The sequence below is a fragment of the Lytechinus variegatus genome, chromosome 12 (genome assembly GCF_018143015.1).
Source record: "Lytechinus variegatus isolate NC3 chromosome 12, Lvar_3.0, whole genome shotgun sequence".
Taxonomy (NCBI): domain Eukaryota; kingdom Metazoa; phylum Echinodermata; class Echinoidea; order Temnopleuroida; family Toxopneustidae; genus Lytechinus; species Lytechinus variegatus.
The window spans coordinates 32,652,590-32,680,402 of record NC_054751.1 but is presented as its reverse complement, the minus strand read 5'-3'; the positions used below and the strand labels follow the sequence as shown (position 1 = coordinate 32,680,402).

The following is a 27,813-nucleotide window of genomic DNA, read 5'->3' as shown; positions in this document are numbered from 1 at the left end:
GCGCGATCGCTCTCCTGAAAAATGAAGGTCTGCATTCATATCATCCTATCTCATCCTCATTGATTCACCTTTCGCCATTGGTTCTTCCACTTTTCTGGGCTCTTCCATTCTCTCTTTATCTATTGGTTGAATTGACAAGGTGACAATATTTTTACTAATATATTTGAATATATTATTTTTAAAGGTAATGAATCTCTAGTGAGGTCTGGAATTCAGGCCAATAAATCAGAGCATCACTGGACTTCCTTTTGTCAACATCTTTATTTTGAGTTTATTTCAGCTACATGTACAATTACATTTTAGTTTCTTCTGGCTATTTAATATGATTTGAGATTGCTTGTTTACGACTGTTTTGTGAGGTGTATTTTTGAACATTCGGCCACTCTACAGTAAGAACTATGAGAACTTGAAATAATGACAATGTGAATAGGATTTTACCTGACAGAATGTTATTTGCCTGATGACTCTGTTGATATCCTCTGAATAGTAATCATGGCTGAAGATGAGTAAAGCATCACTGATACCATCAGCCTTCTCCAATGACTGTATGAGGTACTCAAGATACTCCAGCCTATCATGGACCATCACAAGGATTACGATACTCTCTGGCCCTCGGTGTGGAAAACGCTCCTTGTTTAATATCTTCTGTTCGTGGTTGATGGTTAGAATCGCCTGTTTCAGCTTTTCACGTGTCAAAGGAAGACTGGCCATGATAGGTTCTTGATCTCTTTCATGGTGAATATTAAGGGTATTGTTACTAAGCTCATGGCCAGATTTGTCTGTCTCCCTCAATGTCAGTTTGTTACCCTCCACATTTTTATAAATGTCATTGTTCTCGTCACCTACACTATCACCTTGTTCCTTTGCCCGCGGTTGTTTGGCACGTTGGATTATATATTCTTCCATATTATCATCATTATTACCACCTAATAATGACATCATCATCCACAGAGCAGATATCCCTGCGCACGCAAAAAGCAATGTCTTGATAGTTCTTAATAGCCTCATAATTGCAGGATGTGTCCACCTCTCTTCAGAATATCAAATACTTCAATGACAGGCACTTACAGGCAGATGTCACAAAATGGGCTTCCCAAAGCAAGTGACTGGCAGCTACCTGAAAATTAGAGATAAAGAACAAAAAATTACAATAATGCAAACTCTGACAATCCATAACTTATCATTTTTAGTTACAGTTCCCCTTTGTTTTCACTTGGTTTCAACTTGCGATCAGACCATGAATAATTAGGGATCATCAAATGCAATCACGACTTATTTCTTAGCTTTTTTCCAAAGATGAGATGATATCTTTTTATTTTAAAATTCTGAAAATGTTAGTGGCCTATTTGACAGGAAATGAAATATGAAACCAACTGCAATCCCTGTGCAAAAGTCAATGATGCAAGAGTGAGGCAAGAATATTCATTTGTCCAAGAGTTTCTCAGTACATGTGTGCATGATTTGTCCCCCTTGTAAGTTGCACCGATGAATATCTTATCATTGTCAATCCAATATTTATTTTTGTGGATAAAATTTGAATAAAAATAATTTCATAAATTAGTCAGAGCCCTGCATTACACTTTATCATAAGGTGCTGCCTACATTGAAAAGTATGAAATGTACTAGTATCTAGATTATTTATTACTGTCTACAAAGTAACATTGCTTGTGAATGTTATAAAACAATCACTTGATATGATTTGGGCCGATGAAATAGATAAGCATTTGTGATGTCACACATACAACTCCCCATTACCTTTGTACATATTTAACTAGATTTATCAATTCTTTTATCAAAAGTTGGGGTTTTTTTCTTGAAAGGACATGGGAAAGCTTTTTTGCATTGTTGACCCCTAATGGCGGCTGTATGATCGCGAGCCGTCTGTGTACAAGGAGAAAAACAAATGTTTAAAAACTTCTTGAAACAGACGGCTGCCAGCTGTCTAGGGTAGGTGTAGACCAAAAGCTTCAGTCTCTGTATTTTGGTTGTTCCGCTGAACTGCGTTGGCTCCACTTACCCATACATAGACTGAAGAGTTGTTGGCCCGTACGTTCAGCCAACATATTAGCAGTAACGTTAGATCTAACATTCGGTGGAAACCCGATTTTGGTATCGGTTTTTTTTGTACATAAAATGTCACATTATCAAAAAGAAAGTACATTCAAACTTATGAAAAAAAATATAAAATTCAGAAATACCGAACCTTAAACCGCAGTTACCGCTAATTCCTTTCAAATGATGATCGAAACACAGTCATCTTCGATCCTTTCGTTGGTCAACGTAAGTTGCCATCTTGGATGACGTCATCATCCTTACAGACGTATGTACCAGTCGCTATATATCGCGATTTTTGCCGCTGCTTTGCGCTTGTGGATATGCATGCATTCAGAACTTGTCGCTCGCATTGATTGACCATGATATAGAAAATTTAATCGGAAAGCCTTGATAAAAGCACAACACGTTGAACGCAACACACGGCTGCCATTTTTTCCTCTCCGGCAAAAAATTAAAAAAATAAGGAATAAATCATCAGTAACGTATATTTTTCTTATTTTCTTAGAACTTATAAAGCATCAAAAGAAAGATTAGAGTCTAACAAAAATAGTGGGCCTTCGTTCAAGATAATGTCATTTAGAGTTTAATAAAATAAAAATCTGGACAAAACCTGTCCTCCGAATTGTTGACCTGATTACACATGCAGGCTCGCACTAACACACTAATGTTGCCCGTCGGTGAATGGGATTATAGTAAAATGTCAGAAATTGTTAAATAAATCCCCAGAAACGACGGCTATTCCTGTCTAGGGTAGGTGTAGCGGTAGTGAAGTGGCCAGTGGAGTGGAGCCTACACGAACACCTCTTTGAGGTAACCTTGCCCTCATTGGCAGCGGAAGCCAAAAATTTTAGGGAGGATGCAGGAAACAAAATTGACAAGCAAAAAAAAAAGAAAAAAGGTTATCAACCAAAATTTCAGGGGGGGGACTACCAAAATTTTTTGACAATCAAGCAAAAAAAAAGGTCATCAACTAAAAACTTAGGCGTGGATCGTCCCCCCCACCTAAAATTAGGGGGATACGTCCCCCCCCGCTTCCGCCGACTTTACTCGCACTTACTGTTACTACATTGTGAGTGCACTCAGGCTCAGCTCAGTCAGAGAAGTTTCTTTTATTCAATCACTGGATGCAATCACATAACCTGTGGTAGAGCAAAAGCTTTGGTCTGTTACGTTGGTTGTTCCACTGAACTCCAGTCCAATTGACTCCACTCACCAAATACAGAGACCGAAGTTCTACGAGCTCGATCAGCAGTACCTAGGGTACTCATTGGCCATATGGTTATGTATTAATTTCGGATATTTAAAAGAAACCAGGGAAGTCAAGTGAAGCTGCGGGACAGCCGAAGTACATGTAAGACACTGTTTTTTCCCCTTCAACTTTTTTTTCCGTTTATATGGTGCATTTCAGGCCAAAATGGAATAATCTTTGTTTTAGTATGGTAGGGGGTCCTAAAAAAAGCTACGCACCACTCATCGCGCATGCAGTTTTCAATTGCAAATGCGCACTCTGTGTGTGGAACTGTGACTGCAGAGTGACAAACAATTCCTATTCATTTTTTGTAACAGAGGCTGCAATAAATCTCTAAATGCAGAGAAAACCAATGGCTGTTTGGAATTTCGGAGTTATATTCACTTTAATTTCATATAATAATGTGAACATAATTTAAAAATTGAGGCACGGGAAATACTATTTTATTGCATGATCAATCGAGTGCGTAGCTTTAGGACCCCTTCTAGCTACATCGGGCGGCGAAATCAGGTGTTCGGAAAACACAGCGGGATTTTTGTATTAGTGAGTTCTGTGATATTTTCTTCTATGGTTAATGATCTTTAGAATATTTACCACAAATTAGTGAAAGATATTTTGTTCAAATATTGAAATTGGCATAGACTCATAGAGTCTAGTAGTATGATGGGGTGTCCAAACTTCGCGCACTTTTCAAAAATATTCATCAGGCTTAATTCTGTCCACAAATTATTCATAATTTATACAAAACCATTTCAAAAAATAGTTACCACATTGACTGCAAGATCATAAACTATAAAATCATGGACGAAAATGTAAAGTAGGTCACTGGGTTTCGCTGGTATCGCGATCTCAAAATTCTATTCCGATCGGCGAATGTGGGCTGTGCAGGAAAACCGTTCAGAAAAAGTGTGACCTAACTTCGCGCACCAAAGCTTTTGTGGCGATTTAAACAAAGACTCAAGCTCAAAAAGTGAAATATTTATATCAGATTGATGGCAAAATGCTATGGAATCGGTCAGTACCACATTTAACTCAAATTTTTTATGATTCCTGCTTGTAAAATGGTGATATCGTGATGCTTGTTGCTTTCTTCAAAACGGGCGCTAACGGTGACAAATTTGCTGATCTTTTGCCAATATTTTCATGAATACTGGACTAATCCTAAAGAAACTTTCAGCGAAGGGTAATTGTAGGTCGCTTTTCACATTGATGATGTCAGATTTTAAGGATATTGGCTAGTTTTTGAGATAATAAGCGTCCGCAAAGTTTGGACACGCGCGAAGTTTGGACTCACTGCCATAAGTTTTTATCGTTTGAAAACAAACTGCGTAGCTTTAGGTCCCCCCATCATACAGTTCTTTTTCCCGTGGCATTGGCATGATTGGGGGGATTTTCATTGTTAACTCCCTAATGGTGGCTGCACAATAGCGAGCCGTCTGTGCATGTGTACGAGGAGAAAATTAAAAAGAATTAAAAATGTTAAATATAACATGCACTCCTTGACCTTGCCTTGACACATGGCTGCCGGCGCGGCGGCAGCGACAGCTGTCTAAATCTGTGGACACTATTTCTAATCCCTGTGAATTACATTAAAAAACCCTGAAAATGATCATAAGCATGATAAGCTTTACAAATCAAAGTTAAATTTATAAAATGACAGATTTTCTGATTTGTTGGGTCTTGAGAGTTGAGACACTCCGTCTCGCTAATGGTTCACAATCCTGGCTAATCTCGCATACCCTTACCACTCGATTTAGTTACTGTGCAATACCAGTTACTGAATCACGGAATCGTGATATTCCTATTCAACTGCACTATACTACGGATCGCATGCGGCGATAATGCACCTGTGCAATGGATGGACGAGTATTGGAAGAGATTAGCCGAGAGATGATGTCCAACTCAATTCAAGCTATTCAGAGTCGAATTGAAAGATGTGGAAGAAATGAAAAGTTTTATTTCTTACCCAATTAACTCGAATGAAGTGAACTATTATATATACCAGTGAGTGTCCTATTTCATGAATGCCGCATCCGATCCCCCACATGTCCCGATAACGGGACACGTCTGTTACGGTACTTTCGCACGTCCGAGAGAGAGACACGGCAATCTTTATTTTTTACTCTGATATGATCTGACCGTACCGCGACGACCATAAGTGATCTTTGGTTGGATGGACTGAACTTTGAGGGCGTAAACAATTTTTAGACAAAATCCACTTTGAGAGATGAAACCAGAAACACACGTGTATTACCAATCTATGTCCTCACCACATCCCCCATCACATCACAGGGGCCGGGGAACGGTTTTCAAAGGGGGGGGGGGGGGGCTGACGATGCAAAAAAATCACAATCATATGGTCATTTTTACGTTTTTGTTCACGGTTTTGGGAAAAAGTGGGATGGGGGCTGAAGCCCCTCTAGCCCCCCCCCCTCGCGGCCCGGCCTCCATCAGATGCAGAAGATTTCTCCTTTACAATTTCATACCCTCATCAAAGCCAAATAAGGCAGTCCAAACTACAGAGGAAATAGTAAAGACATGATGGAGCACCCAAAGAAGTTGCCGATTCTGTCAAAAAAATATAAATAAAAATCTTTTCTTTAACAATAAAAGTACAAAAACTTTTAACATGATATTTTAACTTTAGAGTTTGGTTGATACTTATATTCAATATTTTTCATTGACTCCCCCACCCCCATCGTAAGTCAGTGAGATTATGTTAATTCAAAAAGTGATTCAAATTATGTTCCATTTTCAGGTCTTGCACGAGTTCACTCCTTTTTTTTTCTTCTTTAAAAAATCTTCTTACCCAGAAAGTCAATATAAAAAAATCATTTAATCCATTGTTGGTTGCTTTAGGCTCATTTATCTACCTCTAAACTTTCCCACAATCTGTTTTTTCTTTCTCATTCAATACCTCTCTCCCCCATTCACTCTCAATCCTTTATTTCTTTTTTATGGCTATTTCTCCTTTTCCTATGTAAGTCAATTATTTAATCCTATTCAAGCAGCCCGGGGGGGGGGGGGGGGAGCAGTCAAATATATTGCTGTACACACGTGTGACCAAAAATACACGTTTAAAGGGGTATTTTTTAGTTTTGGATGCGGGTCACACATGCACTCGTTAAGGGTATCAAAAACACAGATTTTCGAGAAAAAAGGGTAGTTTTGAAAGACAAATGATGGTCAATCGCAGGGTCAAATGTATTAAGGATATTTTTTTCAAAAGCTTTTTTTTTAAGACTAGCCAAACATGTTTAGGGTATGTTTTTTTCCCAGAGGTCATATTCTGGCAACAACTTGTTTAGGGGCCAAAATGTGAAATAAAGCCACAAAAAACTTGTCTAGAGGGTTGTTTCACACACACAGAAAAACTAGTTTAGGGGGTGTTTGGAAATAATTTGGCCAAGCGTGTGTACAGCAATACATTTGTATCAAAGAATTGCTCTTTAATTTTTTAAGTTATTCTACTTGAAAACCCATCCTCTTCCAATATCTTATTTTGGAGCAATAACTTATCAAGGTAGGAATGAGAAATATCTCAAATATGTTTGGTTGGATATCAGCTCCCCCAAAAAACAATGAAATAAATGAAAAAAAAACATACAAATAAATAAATGAACAAATACATAAATAAATGAATAATAAATAGATAAATGAATGAATGCATAAATAAATATATAAATAAAAAATATATAATAAATCAATTAATTAATCAATTGAAAATAATAAAGAAATCCATCAAAGAACAAGAGTCAAGATTTTTTTTTCAATTTTGAATTTGTAACGTCATATGCAATGGCTGGAAACTGATATTATTTGTATTTGAAGGTCAAGCAACTACATCAAAGACAATTGAACATTTCTATTTCTAGTCTATTTCTATGCCTCTTGAAATCATTAAGTCTTCCACAATTAAGACCAATTTTAAAGGATGAGTCCACCCCAACAAAAACTTGATTTGAATAAAAAGAGAAAAATTCAACAAGCATAACACTGAAAATTTCATCAAAATCGGATGTAAAATAAGAAAGTTATGGCATTTTAAAGTTTTGCTTATTTTCAACAAAATAGTTATATGAACGAGCCAGTTACATCCAAATGAGAGAGTTGATGACATCACTCATTCACTATTTCTTTTGTATTTTATTATATGAAATATGAAATATTTTTATTTTGTCGTCATTGTCATGTGAAATAAAGTTTCATTCCTTCCTGAACATGTGGAATTCCATTATTTTAACACTTTGTTCTTCAGGCAAGGAGGTCCTAATCGTCAAATTCGTAAAAATGGAAATATTGTATAATTCAAACAATAAAAAACAAAAGAAATAGTGAGTGAGTGACATCATCGACTCTCTCATTTGGATGTAATAGGCTCGTTCATATAACTATTTTGTTGAAAATAAGCGAAACTTTGAAATGCCATAACTTTCTTATTTTACATCCGATTTCGATGAAATATTCAGCATTGTGCTGGTCTGATTTTTCTCTATTGATTAAAATCAACATTTTTCTGAGGTGGACTTGACCTTTAAGAAAAAAAAAAGTTTCAAATCCTATTTTCAAACAAAAAACATTGAAAAGAACACAAACAATGACAAAGGCAAATTTTTTGTTATTCATCTTTTTCTATAAAACAAACAATTTAGTAAGATTGCAAATTACAACAAAAAACAAAGACAAAAGCGAAAACAAAAATAGGTAACCATAGGAATGTAACTATACACATAAGCACTCTTCTCTAACTGTACAGGCTCATCAGAATATTTGTTTCATCTATACCAATGAATTATTACAGAATACTTTGTTGAGAATGATTTCTTTTCAATATTTTTATGCTATAACTGTGCAAGTGTAATTTATATAAATCAAGAAACCATGATGATCGAACAATGAACTATTTCTACTTCTTGACATACATGTACATGTATATATTCTCTTGATTTCCATAATTCAATAGAGACCACTTCATGGCCATGACCCAGAGGCAGCGGAACATCAGGCTCATGAAGGTGGAGGGGCACCTATTGTTTGGCAGACAAAAGGTGCCCCTCCACATTCTTTGTCCTAGCCTGATGATCCGCTGCCTCTGCCATGACCTGCTGACTTTTCAGGACATATTACGTGCTTTGTCAGCAAGCAACAGACATTGTCCTACAAAAACTGTCATCATAAAAGTAAATGACTTCCATATGCAAAATTGATTTTAACTTTTGTAATATACATGTATATAATTACATGGGACTTTTTTTTATCCCAGAATCTTGTGATATAAACCAAGAGCAATCAAATAAGGACATGAAAGTTTATATACCATCAAGGCCATACCCTTTCTTGTAGATGAAGCACAATGTAATGATGAAAGGTACACTTGTCACAAAAGCCAGCAAAATGCTACACCTACTGGTCATTTCTCCAACAACTTTCAGCCATAAAGTTTTCTCTGACAATAAATTGTAATCAATTATTAAGTCTTAGAATGGTTTCAACCTTGATTGCCATTGAAACCAGTTACTCTATAATCCCATCCCCCACATTGTTATCATCAATCAAACAAAACATACATCTTCACTTTTATAGTGGATTTTACTGTATCATTGCAATCAATATTTATTAAGTGGGTCTACTATTGATTAACACTTCCATAGAATGCTACATCTTCATTTAAACTGGTTCCTTTCAGTTTGTGACTTTTAATCTCTACAAGTAAACCATGATCTAGCATGTCAGAGAATATTCTTCTCAAAGCATTCCTCCATGCCTTTTCTTTCAACATTTAGATTTTGATTTTCGTAGAATAGTACATGAAGCGCCATGAGCACTCAAAGACGGACCTGTGCGCTACATAAGTAGCCAATATAATATTATTATCATAATTCCTGACTAAGTACAAGTTCAACATTTGTCTTTGTAGCCTTTAATCTCTTCGATAGTAATCTCTTGGCTCAGAGAATATTTCTTTTACATCATGAAAAATAAATACCTGCCAACCCTGATAACCAAGGAATAGAAAAAAAAATCAGGAATTATTAAATTCAATATTCAATGATACAGAAAAAATTCACAGAAATAGAAACAAAACGGGTTAAAATGGCACTTTTCTTTTTCCCCCAGAAAGGAATATTTACTAGGAAGAGTTGGCAGGTACGATACATGTAACAGCATTGGGGGATTTCAAGTTTGGAGCTGAGCTATTAGTTTTGGTGTTAGGTCAATTTTTATTGTCAGCATAACACCAAACTCAGAACGAAGCTGATTCCTTGATGAATATCACGAGGTGCTGAGCTGCATATAATGCAATTTTTTACCACTTCTTGCATGTAGATTTTGGAGCTAGATAAGGCAGCGCTTCCAACTAAGCACCAACACAGACGCAAAATTTAAATTTTCAGCATCCGAACTCCCAAATCTTCAACAACATTCTTAATTTCGCAGCTATTTATCCGGATTAGCAACTGACTCTATTTGGTATATTCCATTTCTAACTACAATCACCAACTAAAATCAATTATTAATTTGCTGATTTCCATGAAAAACAATAACAGCATGTTTATGCAATACCCACAGGTGTACATCTTGATAAAATAACTTCATTTTACAGCCACTGTTCTCTTTGTCTTCATATCTCCTCTGTCCCTGAGAGCGTGTGCTTCACTGACGTAAGCCTTGTCTGGGAAGTATTCCAAAAGCTGCTCTGTAGCTGATAACCATCTATAACAATAAAAAAATATAAAATAATGTTTTATATGATAAGTTCTGATTATCATCATCATCATCATCATCATCATCACAATCACCATCATCATCATCATCACAATCACCATCATCATCACAATCACCATCATCATCATCATCACAATCATCATCATCATCACCATCACCATCATCACCACCACCATCACTAACATCAACATCATCATCACCATCATCATCATCACCATCATCATCGTAATAACGATCACATTACATCAAACGTAAGCAGGTTTGAGATTCCTCCTAACATAGATCTGATTACCCTGATCATCACCTGCCCATTGTGACAGAATACACCTATTTTTCCCCAGCATTCTGTCTAATGACTTCCTTTATGGTAGCTTTCAGACAGGTACTACTTCTAAAAATTCACTGTAGAGTTTTGATAACTTTTCTTCTTTGATTCACACACATCTTCCATGACATACACATACCTAAGAAACATCTCTACGTGCTTGACCAGAGGCTTGAGTTTCTTGGCTGGTAGATCCATGCGTCCAAGAATTTCCGGTAGTTTAACTGCATAAAAACAAACATAGTGATAAAGAAAAATGGATGAGAATATCATTTTAAGATATACAATATAAAGTATAATTGGATGGCATTTCAGACATAACAAAAACACCCGATATTATTATACATGAGTTTGAAGTCTAACCAAGCAGGGCATGATTTTATAGCTTTATGATAAGGACTTGCCAATTTATAAAAAAAAACAAAAACAAAAATCCAACAATCTTAATCTGTAAGTGGGAATTTATTGTGACTGAAACTCAATTGACCAATGGGTTCAATTAGTGTTAGATTTTGAAGGCATTGATTTAAAATGGTTGTAGTCATTTTTGAACTTACCAAAGAGTCTCAATAGATGTTGAGCACCATAGACCCTGCATGGCGGTTCTGCTCCGTTATAGTGGGCTCCGTCGGGCAGAAGCTTCCAACAATTCTTCTCTATACTAAACACTCCATCATCATTTTCTTCCTCCTTGATGCTAAGCTCCGCCGTCTGCGGAATCTTCCCAACATCGGCCGTTGACAAGGACCCCCTGCTACCCCTCAACTTCATGGTGTCTTTGTTTTCACCGTTGCTGAGGACCTGCGGTGTCTGCGGTGCAGGGGTAGAAGATGAGGCTTCCAAGGAAGGGATGGAGTCCATGTTAGTGATGACTGGGGGAGAGGGCGTGATGGAGGAGGAAGAGGAGGATGCCAGCCTGGAGGAATGACGCAGGCTACGAGATGGAGGATGGTGGTTGGTGAGTTCTTTGGTGGTGGTGGTAGTAGTGGCATCACCCTCATCTCGTTTGGTGTGAGTCAAGGTCACGACTGAGTTGGCTGAAGATGAAGAAATCTTGATGTCAGCACTCCTACGTCTTTGGCTGTCTGATGATCTAAGTTCCCTCGTTGATGATACGGTTGGAGGCGGTGGTGGAGGTGGTGATGACTGGTTAAAGCTACTGCTTGATGACCTCAAAAGGACAACAATAAAGAAGAAGTTGTTGATTCATCAAGTTGTAAATATATAGGAACTCCAATAAAACTTCATGGATTTGATTGTTCTGGTATGATACAGTGCTCATTGAATTTTACATAATCCCAAGCTCCTCTAGTAATCTTTACCTGAAAAGTCCTATGGAATATTGATTCCTACCCTCGGATAAAATCAGCTCAAAATTACAAGGAAAAACTAGACTAGATTCTTGACTGCATGCAGTCAAAAGTTATGCCTCTACCATTGTCAGAACTGGGTATACATGTATACAGCACACTTAACTTCCAAGATTTTCAAATATAACATCTGTGACAATTGACATTTTAAAGGGGGATCCAACCCAAATAATAACTTTTTTTAGAGGAAAAAGGAAAAATCAGACAAGTTGATAGGTGAAAGTTTGAACAATATCAGAAAAACTTTAAGAAAGTTATGAATTTTTAAAAGTTGTGATAGTTGGTAATCACTATACCCATGGAGACTTCAAATTGGCCACATAACAGATGTCACAGTGCACTCCAATACATAGAATGGCTAAAATGTCATTTTTTTCAAAAGTTTTACTTCAAATTTAGTTTCTTTCATGAGGAAATAAAACAATGTACTACCTGGGATATATTTACATTACTGCCCAGGGGAATGGGTACTTGGGAGAAAACCACAAATCCCTGATAATCAATTACATGGCCTCTGGGAAAGTTTTCCTTGCCCCTTGTCATAATTTACATACCCCGTTACCAATTTAACATCCTATCTGAGGGACAAAGTATTTTCCACTCTAACATAGCCTGCATCTATGGAACTGGGGAGAGACATTTACACACGATGCACTGGTTTCAGTCATCCGCCCGGAGTGGACTCGAACCCACAATCTTTGGTTCACCAGGCAGACACTTTACAGACTGAGCCAACTTTGCTCTCGCCAACTTCATTTCCCTAAATGTAACTAAAATTATTTTGATAAGTCTGTAGCTACCTTCTTGTGATCCTTCTTGCAGGAGCCGGCTCCTGCTTCTCCTTCTTCCCATCTACTACAGCCTCAGGTTTGAGGACTGGTGGAGATTCAGCTGTCTGAGGTTCTAAGACTGGTGGTAAGACGTCTTTAGAGGGCGACATACTCCATCGTCTTGTAGCCCTTACATTGCCATTGGTACACCTGAATAGTGGAGAATAATCACAAAATCCTAGAAAGATTTCAGTGGATCCAAGCCAATTTTTTGTGGACTTAAAATTAATTTCAGTGAACTATGTTGGCTCTAAGTGAACCTTGTAAAATTCCAAGTGACTTTCATGTTATCTAGATAGTATAATGACCCGAAGTGTACTTCAGTGTACGAAGCTAAAATATTGATGTAAAAACAAGTGGAGTGCCTCTGGCAGTCTCCCCTGCATTACGTGATTCAATATAGCAGCAGTGCTGACTTTGAAAATGACTATAAAATATCATTCACCAAAAAAAACACCATTCATATGCTAAGTACGTTCATTGACCCTTAAAGGGGAATGAAACCTTTGGAACAAATAGGCTTGTGTAGCAACAGAAAAATCAAAGAATAAGAATAAAGATAGTTTGAGAAAAATCGGACAAATAGTGAGAAAGTTATGAGCATTTGAATATTGCAATCATTAATGCTATGGAGATCCTCACATTGGCAATGCGACAAGAATGTGTGATGTCACTGATGAACAACTTTCCCTTTGGTGGACTATAAAATACCCTCAAAATGACTCTTTTTGCTTTTTGTTATGATGAAACAAACTCTTTATCCATGATGTATTCTTAAAAAATATGTATGACATGCCCTCATGTAGACAGAACACATGATTTATAGATAGATGTGATAAAAGAGGCAATTCTAGTGAAATATATACTAAAGTAATGGGGAGAGTTGTTCACAAGTGACATCACACATCTTTGTCGCATTGCCAATTCGCTATCTCCATAGCATTAGTGATCGCAATATTCAAAATGCTCATAACTTTCTCATTATTTGTCTGATTTTTCTCAAACTTTCGTTGATCTGTTCCTTTGATTTTTCTGTTTTTACACAAGCAATCTTGTTCCAAAGGTTTCATTCTCCTTTAATGACATTTGACCTTGATCAATGACCTACAACTTGTGCAAGATGAGCAATGACACTGGATTACCCTATGTCCACATTTCAGTAACTATATCCATAAACTTTCAAAGTTATGATGGCAATTCAACAATTACCTACAACATGGCCAAAGTTCTTCGATCTTGAATGATGTTCGACCTTGGTCATGTGACCTGAAACTCATACAAGATGTTCAGTGATACTTGATTACTCATTGCCTAGTTTCATGACCTAGATCCATAAACTTTCAAAGTTACAATGCTATATCGAAAATCCCCAATATGGCCAACGTTCATTGACCCTAAATGACCTTTGACCTTAGTCATGTGACCTTAAATTTGCACAGGATGTTCAGTAATACTTGATTACCATTATGTACAAGTTTCATGAACAAGGTCCATATAATTTCTAAGATATGATGACATTTCAAAAACTTAACCTTAGGTTAAGATTTGATATTGATTCCCACCAAAATGGTCTAAGTTCATTGACCCTAAATGACCTTTGACCTTGGTTATGTGACCTGAAACTGAGGCAGAATGTTCAATCATACTTGATTACCCTTATGTCCAAGTTTCATGAACTAGGTCCATATACTTTCTAATTCATGATGTCATTTCAAAAACTTAATCTTAAGTTAAGATATGACGTTGACAACGACGCTGCCATCGGAAAAGCAGCGCCTATAGTCTCGCTATTCTATGCAGGAGAGACAAAAATGAGTATAAAGTTCAACCTGAAGTAACCCATTTTTCAACAGGATTATAATTTAGCCTTGGGCAAAAACTCTGTACAACTAGACTAACAATAGTGAAACCTGCACACTTTTTAAATTTTTAGTTCAAATTTGACCCCACCCCCAACCAAATGTGTTGATTGACCCATTCATAAAATCTGGCATATTAAAACATGGCCTACATTGTGAGTAGAGGACACTCATGTCTAACCAACCCTCACTCTTCATTAACATATCATGTAATTACAATGCTATATGACATGCAATTAGTAAATGCTGCAAGCACACACACACAAAAAAATGGATCGAGGAGTGAACGACTGACCGATTCTAATTTTTGTACTTGATTACGGCACAGAAACAATTGTTTTAATGGGGGGGGGGTGGAGGAGGAATTGGAGGCATCATCTGAAAACACAATAGTGTGCAAACATTGTTTGATATGCATTGATACAGGAAAATAATAATAATATATGTGATTTGTAATGCGCCAAATCCACTCGGCAAAGTGCCCAAGGCACAGTGAAAGAAGAAAGAAAGAACGAAAGAGAACAGGTACAAAAATAATAGTAATAGATCCAGGAACAATTAAGAGTAAGAGGCATTGAATAGACGAGTCTAAAGGTAACATTTAAAAGTATCAATGGATGTGCATTCACGGATTGTCAGGGGAAGGCCATTCCAAAATCCCCTTTCTTGATATTACAGCTGATAATAATAATCATGCAAAATCAATCATCCTTACGGCTTTATCTTTGCAGTGTCATCCTTTACTCCATTGGTATCAAGAGGGCGCTGTGCGTAGCGGCTGTTGTACTGAGTCCTCTCACAATCATAGAGAAGATTAGTTGGCAAGAGAAAGTCAAAGAGTATACGAATACCATCCATCACTTCTCTGCATAGGTCAACACTGCAAAGTAATAATAAAGATGAAAATAATAATGTTATTATATGTTATATACCGTTTTTAATAATTTTCAGTATATGGATTGAGAATACATACATGTATTCCTATCCACGGACTGGGAGCAGAGCTACTTGTCCTCGCTCACTCAGACTCTGAGTATGCTCCTTTCATATCTGCTGTCTTATCTTTTTCTTGTAGGTTTTTTTTCTGTCTTAGACATTCCCACTTGAAAACTTCATCATGTTTTACTTAATATTATCTGCCTTTTTTGGGTTTCCCTCTCTATATGTTCCATGATTTTATGTTTCAATCATGTAAATCATTTGTAAATATTGTGATCGCTGATGATTTTTTCAATGAAAACCTAAATAGAAAAAAAATAGAGATTATAGCTCTAGCTATATTATTCATCCTACAGTAGCAAAGGGAAATTGTGCCTTTAATGCTCTTGGTAGCTTTGCAGAGCCTCCTCCGTTACTTACAAGAGAGGCAAGGTATCAGGAATCATCAACCTTGGGTTGGAAGTGGTAAACTAATGTTAATGCCTGAACTGCGGTAGAGGAGGTGGTACACAGAATCTCCATTGTTGCTATTTGGTGTGGTTAGACTCACCCTGGGTTGGGAGTGGTGAATTCAGATTAATGTCTGAAATACTTGAACTGTGGTACATCAGTCTCCATTGTTGAAATTGTGTGCGATTAGACTAAAGGCCCGTTTACATAGCATCCGGTACGGCGACCGTGCACGGCACCACGGCAATCCGGCACGGCAAAAAAAATCGATCACCACTAAATCCTATGAAACTGTTTCCACTTCAACGGTGCCGTGCCGTGTTGTATAACACGGCGTAATTTGCCGGATTTGCAGATCGATCAGCAAGCCATTTTCAGAGCACGGCACACGGTTTTTTCACTTCTGGCCAATCACCGTCCAGATAAATTACGTCATTGCCCACATATTTTCTGATCAAGCGACAAATCGCCTGCGGTGAGAGTCTATGGGAGTTTACGTGTTAAATGCAAAATCGCACGTACACGTAGGTCTACGTGTATAACCTGCTGAAGAGAGGTGAAGGAGGACTTGATCTTGCCATTCTTGGTCTGGTAAGCAACTAATTAAGAACAAGTGTTATTTCGCATACTGTATAACTGAGCCCCAGAAAGTAGAGCACAAGAAAATAAGGCCAAATAATATAAGGCCGGAAATAATAATGTGGGATAAGGCCTAACGACAACGTTAGAACTTAGATGTATTGTAAGGCTAGGCCTAGGCCCCTAATACTAGGCCTAAAAAGATAGACTCGGTTTACTAGCTACGGTACGTCTAACGTTAGAAATGTTAAGTCAGGCCTACCTTAACATCTAACTTAGATAGGCTAGATATTTATCCTATAGCCTAAGTCACATCTAGAGTCTAGGTCTAACGTTATGCTTTATGTTACTGACTGTTTTGTGTTAATCTTAGACTCGATAATCCAGGTGACTGGCCTAACGTCGTTAGATTAGATCTAGGCCTACTAAAGAAAGTGAGACTTAGATTAGACTAGGCCTAGGGCAGGGGACTAGTGAGTAGTCGAGTCTAACGTTAGGCTTAACTAGATCCTAACGTTAGTTAGATCTAAAATTCTAACGTTAGACCAATAACGTCCACTAAAGTTAGACCTGTTGTTAGGTCTAATGTTAGACCTAAGTAAGTTAACGTCGTTAGACCTCAGGCTCTGAACGAAGGAATTTTCAATTACTGAATTAGGCCTACCGCTACTAGTACTAGCCTAGCCTAGTACTAGGGCCTATAGGCTATAGTATAGGGTCTATTTGAGAGAGGCACTGGGTCGTTTTTTCAGCAGCAAGAGTGGCACTGCAGATAGGATATATGAATATGGCTTAGAATATAGGACCATATAGGGGCAAAATCTTTTTTTTCTTAGCATGACCCTATGTTTTACATGTACTTTTCAAATGATAAAATGTATTATTTCAACCTCTTGAAAAAAAATCTAGACGATCACTTTTCTCTACAACAAATGAAATCATTTTGTTTAGGAGAATTTCTATTTGTGCATTAAAAATGCTGATTGGACACTGGCCTTTCCCCGAAACGCTTTTGCAATTCTTCCTTAAAACCTTTGTTATTATTTGCTAATAAGATTTATATGGAATGTGTTGCATGACAGATAACCGACATGGAGGAAGCCCTTATCCTAGAAGTGTAGGAAAATCCAATCCTGTATGACAAGAGATTGGAGATGATCAAGGATACAGAAGTAAAAAGCGATGTATGACATGACATTGGGCATCAGCTTGTAATTTCAGGTTGGTATTGTTTAACGTCATATTATTTTTTTTCAAACTTTACGATTTTTTCACTACCAATATGAAGAAATATATTGAATATACATCTTTAGAAAAGAGTTATATTTGTATGTGGATGTTTGAAAGCAAATCAAGTTCACAATCTTACAACTGCAGCTACCTTCCGGTTGTTATAATTCAATGAATATCAATGGTAAGTTTTGGTCTTTATGACCATTTTAAAAATTGTTTCCACATGTGTAAGATAGTCTATAGTGTTTTAAATTTTTAAAATAACGGAAAGTAAATAAGAAATAAAAGAGCAAGGGTATGTAAATGTAGAAAGAGACCTTGCTTTGTGATGTGGACCAGAAACTTTATACCAACCCCTCCTCACAAATACGTAATATAAATATCACGTCACTTTTACAAGCAAAAAAAAAATGAAGGAGGCAAAATTCTTTACTCTCAAAAGCACATTGTTAATTTTCGCATTTAAATATTTCGGGGGGAGGCGGGTTGGGTAGGGGTAGGAAAAATTTTCAGAGGTTACAGGAATTAGATTTTGTGTTTTTTTTTAATCATCTTAAGGTGACGTAGCGAGGTGAGGGACAACTACATAAAAAAAAGACAGAAAATAGAGTGGAAGATTGGTGATGGAGCTCTCTCAAACAAAGCACGTAAATACAAGTACAGAGAGGCAATAGAATTCCTAGTTCTCTATACATACATAATCGAGAGTAAGTTATTCATTATTTTGTTTTCTTGTCCCAGGGATGAGAGAATATGTATATCAATTTGAATTCATGCGAAGAAATGTATTTTGTAAATATGAATTCTGATATTATGCTGCACTTGACCCAGGTTTAGTTTTGGGGTTCTGACAGGAATTCCTTGCACCAGGAAACGGTCAGGCAACAGCTATGGTATTAATTTGCACTTTGTGCACTCTGCAGGGTGGATATGAGAGCTCTTGTAGAAACTATACGAATCAATTTACATTATACATTGATGGTTGGCTCATTCTCTCATGTTTACATCAACCCGTTTCCTGTAATTATTATATACATCCACATTTTCATTTAATATGATTGATCATATTTGTACCTGACTACCTGTGCAAAGTAGTACAGGTTATTAGGTGTTCCATTTCCTTGAAGTGAAAGCCATTTGCCTTCTGAAAAGTAACCCGCCCCTTAAAAAAGTAATATAAAATAAAACTACAGACGTTAAGAATATTAATGAATTGAAGAAAAGAAGACTGTATCGACTTGGTACATGAGAGTCGATTTTTTAGTATTCAGTATTCTGAGTAAAACATATGAAATAAATTTGAACATATTATTTCTCTGTCAACAGAACAAGTTCAATCTTGGATCCTGTGTTTGATGTGGACACACCAGGAGAAGCCTGTACCAAGCAGGAAGAAACTGAGCAGGAGAATGGTGACATCTGTCCACAACGTGGGTCAGGCTTCCTCGTCATCATCCTCAGGCACGTCCGCAACATCAGTCCAGTCTTCAAGTCCCAACTTCACTTCAAATCGAGGACACAATGTTGCAGTAATTTCAAAGCACCGATAGTCATGGTGACAACATAACTGTAGATCAATTTTTCTCCAGTTTTTCCCCATTGTCCCACACTGTAAGAGTTACCTCAATGCCAGCTCCATTGCTATGAGGTTAATTTCGGTCTTCTGAACATTGAACATACTACTATAGGAATTAAAGGTTTCGTGTCATCTAAATCCAAGTCGATTCCTATTGATGTGATAAACATCTCACAATTTAAGAATCCAAATATGTTTCGTAGATTTAAAAAAAAAGGTAACGGAAAATATTCTAACTTGCTATGCTCCACCGCTAAAAAGAGAGCTGATATCTTATTCCCTCTGACATTACTCAATACTCATCCAATTGTTAGCTAACAAAGGGACAGTGGTTTGTAGTTTGCCAGAGCTAACAACCTGTCAATAGTCTCAACATAAAAGATGCAATGTCAGACATGCAGCATCACCAACAAATGAAAAGCAGTGTATATATGATTACATCTGAATGACTTATGATAAATCCATATGAAATAAATCATTTGCAGGAAATCTACAACTTTAATGACTGATATCGTATTATAAACAACTACACCATAAAATGTGTTATTCTAATTTCCACTTGAATTTTTCACTTTAACATCTCCCATTGTTACAGTTGCAAGTCAGTCTCAATTTGCAGAAATTACGATTTTGAAGGATAATGATCTTCCTCTTTTGTAGATCTGGAAAATATCGTCTGAGCATGTTCACCATTTATTAAAAACATATTTATTTCTTAAATTATACTTGAATTTAAAATCAGGATTTGTTCACAGATAAGAGAAGTTGAACAGTTTGCACATCACAGAAATTTGGTTCATGCAAATATTAACATGATTACTATCAAATATCAACACATGAAACCAGTTACTGTGAAAATAAAAATGATGGGTACTGGACGGAACGTTTCTGGACTAATGTTTTATTTTGGAAACAGAGATCTAGGGTTATTTGAAATATGACAAAATGCTAGAAACAAAATTTCATCTCTAAACAGAATGGCAATGACACTCCTGGGGCCTGCTTCATAGAGAGGTACAACTATCATGATTTTGTCTTTAATGGTAATATGGCGCAACATCCAATTATAATTGTGGTTTCCATGGTAGTTGCCATAATGTTAAAGTACTTTTGAAATGGGCCCTTGGACATGAAAAATACTGACAAAAGAAAGTTGATGGTGAAATAAAATGAATACATTCATCTTCAAGTAAAATTTTTGACGCCCCATGCATTTCTTTGTTTATATATCTCGTATGATTATTTTCTGTAATAAATTAATGAGCATCACTTTTTTTTCAACAACAAATATAATGTAGATTGCTGAAGAACCTAAAATATATTTGGAGCTGAACTAAACTAAAATTAAAGATGTCGACAAAATGAAGTCCAGTGTTGCTCTTATTTATTGGGCCAGACCTCACTTGGCATTGCTTTCAAAGAACAAGTCCACCCCAACAAAATAGTCGATTTGAATAAAAGAGAAATATTCAACAAGCATAACACTGAAAATATCAAAGTCGGATGTAAAATAAGAGAGTTAGGACATTTTAAAGTTACGCTTAATTTTCACAAAACAGTTGTACATACACATCCTGATCGGTATGCAAATTAGGAGACTGATGACATCATTCGCTCACTATTTCTTTTGTATTTTATTATGTGAAATATGAAATGTAATTTTGTTCTCATTGTCAAGAGAACAACAATCAATTCCTCCCTAAACATGTAGAATTAGCATTGGTTCAGTCAAGTTGGTCCTTATTGTCAAATAAATGAATGAAATATTGTATTTTTCAAAAAATAAAAACAAAGAAATAGTAAGGGACATCAACTGTCTCATTTGCATGTCACTGAGGTGTGCATATCACTCTTTTGTGAAAATAAGCGAAACTTTAAAATTTCATAACTTTCTTATTTTACATCCGATTCTGCATGAATTATGCTAGTTTGACTTTTTTTCTATTTATTCAAATCAACAGTTTTCTTGGGTAGATTTGACCTTTAACAAATAATATACCGTATTCAAATATGTTCAGAAATTATTTGGTATAACCAATTTAACTAATAGAAACAGAGAGAATATAGTAGAAGAGTCGAGAAAAGTGAAGAACTAAGGGTGAAAGGTGAACTAATGAGCACGAGGTCATGAATGAAGAAGAATGTTCTGAATATAAATGAGAAGACAATAGAAACATGTGAAGTTGGAATGGCAATAAAATGTGATGTAACTAAGAAATGAGATGAACAGGTGACAATGGCATAGAAATGGGAAGTGAAGTATGGAAAGCAAAGTGTAAAATAAAAAGATTAATCATGACAAAATTCAATTACATTTAAATAGAACGATCTATTCCCGTATAGATGAGTGAATAACAGAAAGAATATTGTGTCTGTCAAATGAGCAGTCCGTCAGATTGATTGAGGCTTCTTGGTGGAATTTGATACAAGATTTATTTATACATAGATACACGAAACCATTAAAAATTACTTCTTGCCACGCCTGAAGCAGGCTTCTTTGCCTTGGGTTTTCATGGGTACATCGGACGGTTTTTGCCTGCCGGACGGGATCCGAGCACGGCTTTTTTGCCGTGCCGTGGGGCAGTGGAAACTGGAAAACGGCACGACTAGCCGTATGCCGTGCCGGAATGCCGTGCACGGTCGCCGTACCGGATGCTGTGTAAACGGGCCTTAATACTGGGTTGGGAGTACCTGAACTACTTACTTGAACTGTGGAAGCGGAGGTGGCACAACAGAATCTCCATTGTTGCTATTTGGTGTGGTGAGAGATACAGGCATCCCAGCGGTACCTTGTTGCCTCAGGTGAACCCTGACATTGTGAGCCTGACACCGGTAAGCAAAATCCTTAACATACGTCTCCATCAGTGACAGAGCTGTGTGTTCTGGTGGGAGCTTCACCAGCTTTGGAAGAAAAAGAAAACAATTCAAGTTGATAGCAATTTCATTTCATTCAAAGGGACCAGCAAGTGGAAAATCACTAGAAAATGTAATTGTAAAGGCCTGGACACACCGCTCACAAAATTGGGGAAAAAATCGAAAACATGCGAGTTGCCTTAGCGGTGCATCGCTGAAGCCAGCGTAGCTTTAGCGTTGGTTTAGCGGTGACTCAAGCGTTGATAGAGCAAAGTTCTGCGCATGCGGGCGTCGGCTCGACGGAGTTTAACACAATGATCAGAGTGTAGAATTTATGCGGCTACTCATTGTAGTCGCCACAATTACTCTGGTAGACAAAAGTACATCCCTTCATTGCTATTTTTAACAATGAATGGATGAATGCACCGTTCCAGCAATCCCGTGTCCGCTCGGAAAGCGCTTACAACCGCTCCACCAAAGTTTGTGAACCGTTTAATCACCGGCCAGCAACGCTGGCAAAGCAGCAGTTGTCCAGCGTTCAAGATTTCTGCATAGGCCTAGCGGACCCAAGCGTTCACAAACTTTCGTCTAGCGGTGCCAAACTTTGACAGATTGTTGTTAGAGTGGTTCCAATTTTTTCTGACTTATGATTTATGATTTTCAGATCGATCATACTGATCTTATGATTTTCATTACAGATCGAGCATACTGATCTTAAACAAATAGGAGTAATGCCGAAAATTTGTTAAACAAACTTTCCTCTTGTTGCAAATCGATATTAAAATCATTGACAAAGTCAGATGTAAGAGTGAAAACAGCAAAATGCAACAGGGCTAGAATTGTGCCTTTGACTGAAATCTAGGCTCCATCTGATATTGACATGTCTATGCACTTACCTGCTTTTTGGATGTGATGAAGTAACAGTCATCTTCTAGCTTTGCATGTAAGGCTTCAGGAAATGTGATTGGAACTTCTACTGCTTCGTCGTCATCTTCATCTTCACTGTCACTCTGTGAATTTTTAAAGAAATTTATCTCGATTTATCTTGATAAAGTTCCCTGATACATTGCCATAATATTTCATCACCATGGCAACACTATGCAACACATTAGGCGTATATATCTCACATATTTTGTGACCCAAGTCTCATGAGCATTTGGCAAAAACTGAACATTTCGCTCCTCAAGAACTTTCTTCCATTTACTGTGACAATACAATGTTACCATGGCAATGTACTACCTGACACACTGCAAAACATGTCTTGCACATCTGCACTCCAAGACTAATGGAAACTGAGTAATTTGATCTGCAAGATTCGCAATACAACTGTAAACGATTCCTACAAAATTTTTCAAACTTTGTTTTGCAGAGGTATAGATTATTTTAGCAATCTTCATAAACACTATGATTTTCATATTAACTCAATCTGAAATGAATGTAAAAAGTAGTACTTACTGAACCAACACTACTATCTTCTGCAGAACTTGCACTGTTTTCTGGAAAATATGATAATGAAAAAAAAAACATAAAACAAGAAGACATCACTAATTAGCCAACCCATCCATTTCCTCATTATCATTACATCACTATCACAACCACTACCATCATTATCACTAGTTATCACATTTTATACATCTCATACAAAGATTCTTGTAATTTGATTGGTTGAAAGCCATTCAATATTTGATCCATTTTGTGCTGCATGTAAATTTTATTTTCCATTGCACGGCGACCGTGCATTTTTTATGTTTCCATTGCACGGTTGAGCTTTCTCCTTCAGTGTGCACCACTAAGCATGTGTGTATACGTACATTTTGTATGTGTGTGAGTTTGCGCGCATCGAAGTAAGCGCATCAACAAGGCTGGCTGTGCGCACTGAGATTCATAAATTAGGTGCGTCACAAAAGAACACAAACATTTAACTGCTTTTATAAAACGGGAAAACAAAAATATTTTCAGAGGAAATGAATTGTCAGACAAAGGCAAAATATGTCTTAATTCCATCTGCTTTTGTTGATTTTTTTTCTTATCTATTGTCAAATTACAAGATCTAGAAAATTTGTTGTATAAACCAAATGATGCATGGCTTCATTCGTCCATTATGCGACCTATCCACTCTCGTTGAGGCTGTGTTCACCCCATTGCACTCAGCCTAACGGGCCACGGCTTCATGCAATGGATTGAACAGAGCCTCAACTCGCATGAGGATAGATCGCCTAATGAACTCATGTGCATGCATCATTTGTATACTGAATTGTAGATATACCAACAAATTAAAATAAAAGATGAGTTTGGAATAATCAGACCAACTAACCCTTTGCCATCTTCTCTCGCTTCTCTCTAGCTTCTTGAAGAATCTCTGACCAGGTTCTCTTCCTCCTCTTCTTTCTCCTTGAATGAAAAACATTAAAAAAATAGATAAATGGAAATTGATTAGAGTTGAATAATAAAAGATAAAAATACCAGTTGTGGTATACTACATGTATTCAGCGCGCGACACTGGCACTGGTCCGACGGTCCAAGACCGGTAAAAATTTCTGTCCGGCCAGTAACTTTTCAGAAAAATCCAGATTTTCTGTTCCGACATGACCTGTAAGATTATATCCATCTGATAAAAAATATATTTTCTTCTCTTTTGTAAATTACAAAAATGGCTCTTATGAATAATGTTATGAGTGTGTACCTTTTTTTTGGGGGGGGGGGTAACAATAAGCAAAATAAACTCAAGTCTTTTTTATATATTTTGGGACCAGTAAATTATAGGTTCGGACCAGTAAAAAATGGAAAAACTGGGTATGTACTGGTCCGACATGATCGGACCAGTAGAAAAAGAGGGTTAGTGTGGAGCCCTGTTATGAGTTCAAACAGAATGCAATAAAATGACCACCCAAGTGTTTGCATGTGTAAATAATAATGTAATTGCTGAGAAATTAGCATAACAAGCATGGAATTCCACAAATTGTAGGGTATTTCTCCAAGCAATATTAATACACTGTCCCACAAATGCCTCTTTTGTATTCGCGATCATCAGTCTAGGTTAATTGGTTTTCAGCAAAGATTTCATGATTTTACAAACAAAGACAAGTTCCCGGCCCTGAGCGAGGGACCTCTCAGCTAGTCAACTCCCACCCACGGGAAACTAGTGAGCCGGCCAATTTTGTTTTATTTGCATATTGCCGACTCGCGGCTTATGTGCATATACAGATCACCGGCTGCACCTTACATCGACGCACTGATTGGTGAAATGCCTGACCAATCACACAACGGATCAGTGCCCACCTATTGTTCCCGCATTCATGCGTACGGTTAGGCCTGGGACTTTCGGGTTTTTTCTTTTCGGGTACCCGTGGTAATTTTCGGGCGGGTACCCGAAAATCATGTCGCTCGAAATATGACTGGTGGAAAAATCCCATAGGTGACGTCATCAAGCCAATGCATGCAAGCCAATTTATGAATGAAAATATAGTAAGCATGCGCATTGCAAGCCTCCCGTGCGCCACGAAGTATTCCATCGACACAAGTCTGCAATACTCTGTCACCTCGTACCAAAATCGACCTAGAATTCCACTTTTCTATATTTTATATGAATTATAAAAGGTACTCTCAGAGGATCTGTTTTCTCTCCGATACCGCACAGGTAAGCAAATTTTTATTACTTCTTGCTTTTCCGTCAAAATCCATCTTGTTCGTGAGTTTGTACAATCTATCGCTACATGAACAAAGTCAATTGATTTCCGGGTTTCGGAGCGTCAAATGCGCCAGCCAATCACGATCGTGTTACCATTTTCGGTTTATGATGAACTGAAAATGGTATCAAGAACGTGATTGGCTGGCGCCTTGTATGCTCCGAAACCCGGAAATCAATTGACTTTGTTCACGTAGCGATAGATTCTACAAACTCACAAACACGATGCAACATCGACGCTACTTTGTAAGATTTTGACGGAAAAGCAAGAAGTAATAAAATTTGCTTACTTGCGTGGTATCGGTGAGAAAACACATCCTCTGAGAATACCTTTCATAATTCATATGAAATAAAGGAAAGTGGAATTCTAGGTCGATTTTGGTACGAGGTGACAGAGTATTGCAGACTTGTTTTGACAGAATACTGCGTGGGGCTGAGGCTTGCAATGCGCATGCTTACTATATTTTCATTCATAAATTGGCTTGCGTCGCAGTGGCTGGATGACGTCACTGCGCTGCAAAAGAAACATGGCGACGATTGAACGATCTCAGTCACATCATCATCACTTGAAAAACTAGTATATTTATGGATATTTCGAGGGTAATTGGTGAGATTCAAAATGAGACTTGTGTACTTTTGTGATGAGTTTACAATCATGTCTTACACTACGCAATACAAATCAAATGTACGTTATACTGGTGAGCAATTTTCGGGTATCGGGTATTGATTTTTCTACCCGGGTACCCGACGCTTCCGGGCGGGACCCGGGTACCCGGGTTTTAGTCCCAGCCCTACGTACGGTCCTGGGGATTGGTAAAAATAGACTACATTATCAGATAATTTTCGTCACTTGATAAAGAGTTACAGAGGCATTCCATAGCTCATGACCTTGTAAGCTAGTGAACACTTTTTGCGAGAGTGATCACAAATTTCCTTGTTGACCATAGTCGATTGCTAGACAAATGAATACCCTCTAGCGCTTATTAAAGACAAGTTTATTTCAATGTAGGCCTACCGCAACTAGTTCTATGATAATATGGTGGCATTTAACCTTGATTTGAAAGAATTTCTCATGAAATAATTGTTTGCTGCAACTTCTTTCTTTTATACTGCATATCAATCAAAATATGATAGTCCAAAATTTAGCACTATTTCGCAGTATAGTAATGGCCCTATGAATAGCAAGAAAACAATAAACCCCATGAAAACACATTTTCTCACCCATCTTTTCAAAATTGGATCTGAAATATTTCAATTATCGTGATTATGTATAAAGAAATTACATCTGAGTGTGGTTATAAAATTGCACTTTCTGGTATGAAATATTTGCCCAATTAGTTTTTGGAATACAAATAAGGGGAAAAGAATAAACTCACATTTTCTCTTCTGCTTCTTTCTGGAGCTTCTCTTGATGTTCCAAGCTTTCATCTGTGTACTTGAGAATGAAGTGTTCAGGAGCCCACCTGTCCCAACTATAATGAAAATAGTAATGATATAAATGATACAAAACATCTATTGTTTATTTGTGCACTGTGAACTTACATGTAACACCAAGTGTCAAACTTTAATACATGTACATGGGCATTACAAAAAAAAATTTAACATAAATTTGTCTATTAAAAAAAAAAAACGAAAAAGGGAAGTATAAAAAATCAGAGCAGGTGTACACCTCCATTGACTGACACAACTGCAAACATACGTGGAAGATCATTATTAATTTCAGTGTAGGCTGTCTAAATCATCACTATTACATAGTACAGAATGAATTTTGTGAATCATACACACGGAATAGTTTTGCGTTCAAAATTTGAAGAGCACTTGTGGTCTGTATTGTATATTACACAAGACTTTTTGTGTAGCAGTCTTTACAATGTGAAATCAAAAAAAGTTATTCCCTATCAAGTAGGTAAGTTGGAACTTTTGAATGGTTTTACTGGCAAATTAGACAAGTTCCTACACTCTTTGTTCATGTATCTGAACAGACTGCCGAATAAGTTTTGTTTCAGCTAAATATCATGATCAAGAATGTTCCATAAAATAGCCTGTTTCCAATAGATTTCAATACACCATTCATACACCACTAT

At 37.1% G+C, this 27,813-nt stretch overlaps 2 protein-coding genes across 2 annotated transcripts in view; both read right to left on the bottom strand.

The window, feature by feature from the left end:
* LOC121425210 (alpha-1,6-mannosyl-glycoprotein 2-beta-N-acetylglucosaminyltransferase-like) overlaps window positions 1-5,412 on the bottom strand; it is a 40,434-nt gene extending 35,022 nt beyond the window's left edge. The window contains exons 1-2 of the mRNA XM_041621216.1: window positions 5,271-5,412; window positions 439-1,117 (exon numbers count right to left, since the gene is read on the bottom strand). Of these exons, the coding sequence (XP_041477150.1) occupies window positions 439-1,008 (570 nt within the window). The 5' untranslated portion in view covers window positions 1,009-1,117; window positions 5,271-5,412. The remainder of the gene's footprint in view (window positions 1-438; window positions 1,118-5,270) is intronic.
* A 2,970-nt stretch (window positions 5,413-8,382) lies between these two features.
* LOC121425208 (male-specific lethal 3 homolog) overlaps window positions 8,383-27,813 on the bottom strand; it is a 40,625-nt gene continuing 21,194 nt past the window's right edge. Inside the window, exons 3-12 of the mRNA XM_041621215.1 lie at window positions 27,106-27,201; window positions 24,359-24,435; window positions 23,500-23,540; window positions 22,941-23,054; window positions 21,896-22,092; window positions 15,130-15,294; window positions 12,526-12,705; window positions 10,913-11,526; window positions 10,495-10,579; window positions 8,383-10,018 (exon numbers count right to left, since the gene is read on the bottom strand). Of these exons, the coding sequence (XP_041477149.1) occupies window positions 9,898-10,018; window positions 10,495-10,579; window positions 10,913-11,526; window positions 12,526-12,705; window positions 15,130-15,294; window positions 21,896-22,092; window positions 22,941-23,054; window positions 23,500-23,540; window positions 24,359-24,435; window positions 27,106-27,201 (1,690 nt within the window). The 3' untranslated portion in view covers window positions 8,383-9,897. The remainder of the gene's footprint in view (window positions 10,019-10,494; window positions 10,580-10,912; window positions 11,527-12,525; window positions 12,706-15,129; window positions 15,295-21,895; window positions 22,093-22,940; window positions 23,055-23,499; window positions 23,541-24,358; window positions 24,436-27,105; window positions 27,202-27,813) is intronic.